The sequence below is a fragment of the Sceloporus undulatus genome, chromosome 8, assembly GCF_019175285.1.
Source record: "Sceloporus undulatus isolate JIND9_A2432 ecotype Alabama chromosome 8, SceUnd_v1.1, whole genome shotgun sequence".
Lineage (NCBI taxonomy): Eukaryota > Metazoa > Chordata > Lepidosauria > Squamata > Phrynosomatidae > Sceloporus > Sceloporus undulatus.
Window position 1 is genome coordinate 13,102,645 of NC_056529.1, and position 7,160 is coordinate 13,109,804.

The 7,160-nt window shown below is 35.9% G+C and overlaps 1 protein-coding gene across 1 annotated transcript in view; it reads right to left on the bottom strand.

The window, feature by feature from the left end:
* Nucleotides 1-6,869, bottom strand: part of ITFG1 (integrin alpha FG-GAP repeat containing 1) — an 84,634-nt gene extending 77,765 nt beyond the window's left edge. Inside the window, exons 1-3 of the mRNA XM_042437666.1 lie at nt 6,731-6,869; nt 5,127-5,184; nt 4,748-4,831 (exon numbers count right to left, since the gene is read on the bottom strand). Of these exons, the coding sequence (XP_042293600.1) occupies nt 4,748-4,831; nt 5,127-5,184; nt 6,731-6,818 (230 nt within the window). The 5' untranslated portion in view covers nt 6,819-6,869. The remainder of the gene's footprint in view (nt 1-4,747; nt 4,832-5,126; nt 5,185-6,730) is intronic.
* Nucleotides 6,870-7,160: the final 291 nt, after the last annotated feature.

Genomic DNA, 7,160 nt, shown 5'->3' on the forward strand with positions numbered 1-7,160 from the left:
CTGTGGTTATTATTAACTGGCATTAAGAAACTCAATTTCATAACACATAATTTGACTTTTCTTTGCTATTAGCTTGCTCTAGGTCACACATCATGCTAAACCATGGTTTTGAGCAGTCTTTCCCAGCCTTTTGCTTTTCACATGTCTTGGTCCACAACTTGCCTAATTCCTGACCAATGGCCATGCTGGCTGTGGCTACCAAAAACTGCAGTCCACAACATTGCAGTCCAGGATTTAGAAGTATGGATTAGAATGGCATGAAAATACACTTGATACATTATTCGAGTTTGACTAAAACATATATTACTTGCATCCCTCAGAATTATACTTTCTAGATAAAAAAAAAACCCTTATCAATTTTTCAGTTGTTATTTATCCTTGCAGCTGTTGATTTTAATGAGGCCCATTTTCTTTTAAGGCACTGGCATATGATAATTGAAAGTGTAACACTTTAATCAGGAATATGCACACACAACCAGATACAGCCCCCTTCCCCCCATGGCCCAATTCTTTTCCAATTAGACCAGCTAAAATTGTCTAGATAGTGTCTAGATTGCTACAGTGTAGAGCTGTTTAATATTTCATGGATCAGCTTCTGTAATTGTAACTTGATATTCCCCCACTCCCAAATGACCATCAGCATCACTTCTGTGGTCCTTTATGAATGACAGTGCTTGGATCTTTTGGTTTTATTTACTTTTTTTTACTCTTTATTTTTAAATAGAAATACGATACACAAAAAACATAATATGGACTTACAAATATCACCCCTCTATAAATTAAAGACAACCCCCCCCCCCGTTTAACAACAAATTTTTAATCTAAATCATCACACTTAATAGAAAGCTTCCTCTTTCCAACTGTCAGGTATACTGTAGCCCTGACTTCCTTCTTTGATCTTTATATCTATTATACTCTATACCTTTTTAACACATTCCATTCTGTGTTAAATACCTATTTTCCAATAAACATGTTCTATACCACACCTATTTTAATCTATGTTTATATTCTTTAATTTACTTAATTTCTTAGTATTGCAAAATCTCCCCATCTTTGTTTCCATAGCTTTATTACATCGCACCATTCGTCTTCTAAATTTAGCAAGTTGCCATCTTTAAGTAATATTGTTAATTTGTCCAAACTTCAAATCAGCACATCCCAAAATTAAGATATTATCTTTTTTCAGTCTTATCCAGTCTGTAATCCAACTCATTCCACAAGCCTCATAATATAATTGTAAGTCAGGAAGACCAAGACCTCCTCTCTCTCTAATGTCCTGTAGGACTTTCCATTTCATACTAGGTTTTTCCCCCCTTGCCAGCTGAATTTTGAAATTGTTTTATAAAGGTATAGAGTATAATAGATATACAGATCAAAAATTCTGTAAATATTTATCATTCATTACAATAGGTACATTTTGAAAAAGAAATATCATCTTCGGTAAAATCATCATTTTTATAACCAAAATTCTCCCTAGAAGCAACAAGTTCATAAACTTCCATTTTTCTAGATTAATCTGGATGTCCTTCCATAGCTTCACATAATTATTACCGGTTTTATTTACTTTTAAACTTATGTTTCTGTATTCTGCATATGAACAGGGAATCTCAAAAAAGGAAAAACAGAAAACTGCAATAAGAAAGCCATGTCTGTCTGGGAACTCAGCCAGAGAACTATACCCAGTAATCTATCTCTTTGAGAACAACTAAATATGCAGACAACTAGAGAAAATGTACTATATCTAGGAAGAACTCACAATTTAAGATCATACAGAAGAGCTATAATTGTATAACATGACACTTGGAAATAGGAATGGAAAAGAAAGCTTATGTGAAATCTCTTTAATTCAGTTGCCAAGCAGAAAAGAGAGAATCGTCTCTTCCAAACAGTTCCCTAAACACATTTAATTGGTATTGCTGTTACTCCTGCTGAATCTCTGACCAGCGCATCCAATGATTAAGTATTCTTTAAGAAGATTTGGCTTAAGATACTTATTCCCTCAAAGTCTTATTTATAACTTAAATAGATTCTCCTTTCTCGCCTAAGAATTTAACCTTCAGCTCTTCAGAGTCAGTCTCCTGTGCATACTGTATTACTTTTAAGCAACAGCCCATTCATTGTAAGAAACCAAAAATGAATGGCTTGATTTTAGGGTGTGTTTTTTAAAGCACAACAGTAAACCCCAGCAGACTGTCCTCTTGTGATAAGAGCTCAATACCTTCTCTACAAAAAAGGGAAGGCTGGTTTTTCTGTGTCCACTTTGCTTGGGTAAGAGCTATACATTTCTTTTGGTCACTGGGAGGAGAAGCTAGAAGCCTCATTCCATATAACTGCTGATAGAGACGTGCGCCTAACGGTACACTAATTTTTCTTTTCTTCCGGCCTCTTAGGATTATTTAAATAGTATACCTCCAAAGTGACCCGAAGCAGCTTTATTTTGGCCTGTCTGTTCAGGCCCATAAATTACTAGGTAATTTACTAAATGATCGAGCCTTTTACCTTTTTATTTAAGGATGCTACTCATAGATGTGAAGGATACAAACAGGTTACTTAACTAAAACATTTAAATGTCTGGGGGACACAAGTTAAAACAAGCGATGCACCGTTTCTATGGAAACACTGAAATAATCTGATTGACTTCTCCATGTCTAATGTGCTTCTTTTGACACAATAGCAAAAAAGCCCCAGGGAAGAGCAAAACACTTCACAACAAACCATTTTCTTTCTAATAGATGAACACTGCCATTCATTTACTGAAATATCTGGTAAAGGTAGCAAACATCTGGATTTATCCTTGGATCAATGCCATTCCATGTGTCCATGTTTAGGTATGGTTCCAATGCTAGTATAGTTGCAACATTTAATCAATTAGATTAAGTAATCAAAACAATTAGTAGATTTAAAAGAAAGCCATACTTCTCTCTATTGCTCCTGTTGACCATCGGAGGCCTGACTCATTGCAGTATTGTAAACAAATATGGTAACCATGAACAAAACACCAGTAATCCCTCTCCCGAAACACTGCACTTTTTCAGTGCAATATCTCTCCCTCTGCCCTTGTTGGTGGCAACCATGACATAGTATTACATCTGTACCTTCCCTCATCATAATTTAAACACCTCTTTCTTATTGCACTTTGAAAGTGATTTGAATATCCTAGTTGAGAAGAAACCTAGTATTAACCACAGTTAGCATTCAGTACTGACATAATGCTAAAGGGAGGGATACTGGGGGAAATCATGCCTTAGTTTGGGGTTCTTTCTTAGAGCATGCATGCTGTCTGTATTTCGTTATGGACGGAAACTAGGTACGAACGGAACATACCTAGTTTCTTCCCAGGCTATGTTTTGCTCCTGGGCAAATGCCATGATCTACCACAGTAGACATCCAGTTTGTTATGATCAGAGGTGATTTTGCAACCAGATTAATACAAGTTCTTCCTTGTAAAAAAAACCTTTCCAATATAATAATTTGTTTTATTTTTTTATTTTTATTTTTTTTATGAAGCAAAATTTAACACAGAGTTTAAAAGGCAGAACTTCAGCCACAACACAAGAATAAGGAAATGGAAAATGTCTTCAAATAAGTACAATTACTTATTTTGCTAGATTTAATAGTAAAGGCTTGTGGAGGTTTCCAGTTATGAAAATTCTAAATTTATGTCTCTTGGTGAGCATTTATATAGGATTTGTTATCGCAATAGACTATCTCCTCTAAGACTTCTAAAGTCGAGTAACCTTTGCTTCTTGACAATTCTTGAAATTATCTTTAACATAATTTCTTTTACTCACATAAGGTAAGGTTTATATATATGCAACCCAGAAATTTTTTAACTCCAGTTGTTAGAACCTTGGCTTTCTTCCATATCTGGCAGTTGCCTGCATTATTGTTTGTTATTATATAGTGATTTTGCTGAGGGAAATTTTGCTAATTCTGCTTTCTTATCTTTTTCAGCTGTCAAACATGTTTTGATCTTTAAAAAAAAATATGGGATGCATGCAACTTGCAAAACAGAGAGGATAGGGGCCATAGCCTGCTCTCAGCCTCTTTCAATACACTGTTGTCATCACAAAGAGCAAGACATTAGCATGTCCAAACTTAAGGAATCATAGGATCCTAGAGTTAGAAGAGATCACAAGAGTGATCCAGTCAAACCAACTGCCATGCAGGAATACACAATCAAAGCATTTCCAACAGATGGCCATCCAGCCTCTGTTTAGGAACCTCCAAACAAGGAGACTCCACCATTCTCCAAGACAAAATGTTCCATTTTTGAATAGCTGTTACTGTCAAGAAGTTCTTCCTAACGTTTAGGTAGAATCTCTTTTCCTGTAGGAAAAGTCTAGTCTCTAGAGCAGCAAAAAACAAGTTTGCTCCATTCTCAATCTGACATTACTTCAAATATTTAAACACCTCTAAATCTTCTCTACTCCAGGCTGAATATACCCAGCTCCTTGAGTCATTTTCCCCATCAGGCATGGTTTCCAGACCTTTCATGATTTTGTTCCCCCTGCTCTGGATAAACTCCAGTTTGTCCACACTTTTATTGAGTTGTGGTGTCCAGAACTGGACAAAATATTGATTGTGTGTTCTCTGTTGCGCTAATAATCTACTTTCTAGCATTTTGCAAGCCCTACTATCATAGCCAGAATTCAGTGTAAATAAAAAGACAAAAATCAGCAAGAGAATTTCTAGGAGAAACTTCACAAATACCCCATATTTTCAAATGATAATGAATTTTATTTACCTGTTATTGCTGCCAATCAGTATCTGTGGTTTAAATGATTCATTTGTAACTCCAAATACATCAGGGATTAAGTCACCATTGAAACTGCAACAACAACAAAACGTTCTAGGCATTCAAGATATACCAATATGACAATATATTAAAAATACTGACCAGCTTATCATCACACACTTTTTAAAAGAAAATGCTACTTGTTTCTCATTTACTGAAGATTAATAAGAGAAGCAAGGGAATCCCTAGAATCCCTAGAAGTATGAAGACTAGCCTTTAGCTGAAGGCCATATTCCACATTTAAAATTAAAGTGGCCCATAACATATTTTATGTTTTGTTCTAATTTACACTTCTGAACTCTTTATATTATAATGAATATATACTTACTCCATGATTAGTGGTTCATCATGAAACATCTTACTTAATACTAGTTTACGATTTACATCTGGAAAAAAAAAGAATGTTAATTATACTTTTTACCTTTGGAGTTTAACTTCTCCTTACTACATTATTCCAAGCATTTACTTTAAATAAAATTATATTACATTTTAATTTCCAAGTGTATGAACTAACTACTACTACACTTTCAAAATCAAAGTAGTAAATGAAAGTAGTAAAAAAAAGTATCAAATTCAGCACAATATGAAAAGAATCAAAGACATTTTTCTTCATATGGAAGCTGCTCTGAGAGCATTTCAAATTGAAACGGTTTCAGTTTCCTTTAACTGTTTAACCCTCTCACTGCAATAAATGGGGCTTAAAAGTGCTCAACTCTAATAGTCTTTAAAATAACCATGCCTACATCTGCACTGCCGAAATAATCCAATTTGACACCACTTTAACTGCCATTGCTCAATGCTGTGGAATCCTGGGAACTGTAGTTTTGTGAGACATTTAGCCTTCTCTGTCATGAGATTCCTGGTGCCACAAGAAACTACAATTCCCAAAGTTCCACAGCATTTAGCCAGGTATCAAATTGGAATTCGATTATTTCTGTAGTGCGGATGCAGCCCACATTAAAACATCGTAACACTGATTAAAAATCATACATATTTTTTATTATAAAGCACCTTTTAAGGTGTGTATCATTTATTTTTACAAGAACTCTTCAAAATACTATTATTATGCTTTATTTATATAGCACTCTAGATTTACAAAATATAAGAAGCTAAGGTATAGTTGCTTGCCCAATGCAATTTACTACGTACAGAAAAAAGAACTATTTGAACTATGCACATTTCAGATCACTGGTAATTTGCTCAATCTACAAATTGAGAAGCATCTGTATGTCTGAGCCATTCTCAGTTTTCGAAAGCAATAAACATATCAACTAAGATACATAAAGGGGGGGGGGGAGAGCAGGAAATACACTGTTGTTCCCTTGAAGCAGCTATTGTAGACCTCTCCAGAAGTTCAGCATCAGGTCACAAGGATGGAACCTAGGACCTTTCACTTTCAAAGCATGGGCTGTAACCACTGAACTATGACCCTTCCTCATATGTATAAGCTTAAGGAGTCTTAGGGAGCTGGGTATGTTTAGCCTGGAGAAGAGACAGTTAAGAGCCCTGTTTACATAGGAGAAGGGGTGTCATAGTGAGGATGGAGCAAGCTTGTTTTCTGCTGTTCCAGAGAATAGGACCTGGAACAATGGACGCAAGCTACAGGAAAAGATTCCACCTAAACATTAGGAGGAACTTCCTGAGCGTAAAAGTGGTGAAGTCTCATTCCTCTGAAGTCTGTAAGCAGAGGCTGGGTGACTATCTGTCAGGAGTGCTTTAATTGTGTATTGCTGTATGGCAAGGGGTTGGACTGTCCATGATTCTATGATTCTAGGCTCTGTGCACATAGGACTCTTGAATACACAGACGTCAGGCATAAGACCAGCAAGAATTAGACCAGCACTGCTTCTGACACAAATATGGCAATTACTAGCCAACTCTGAGGATAATTTGGTGGTTATCTGTTAAATTTTCTACATCAGCATGGCCTACCTAAAGTTTGATTATTTCCCCAAAAAATCAAGACAGTTAAGTCAGCGCTGGGTTGCTTTTGTGGGTGAGTTGTCAGCAGGACATCCATTTGGGAGTCACCATCATAGTCACCTGGAACCACACTGGTTATCACAACATTTCTAAAAGGAAAGAAAAAGTATTAAAGTTATTGCTTTATAAGGTGACACTAACAAAGAGAATACAGGCATGCCATAGTGAACAACAACTCTGACAAATAAGTTCCTTTTTACAACATATTTTTATTCTTACTCATACCTTCCTTTCCTTCATCTATCTGAAAGGGGATTTGGGGGGGGGGAGTGGCAACAACATTGAAAAACAGGCTTTTGGTGCTGGGTTGCAGCAGTTTGCCTACAATAAACAATGCATTAAAGCTTGAGCTGGAAAACAATGGGATTGTAGTATAACA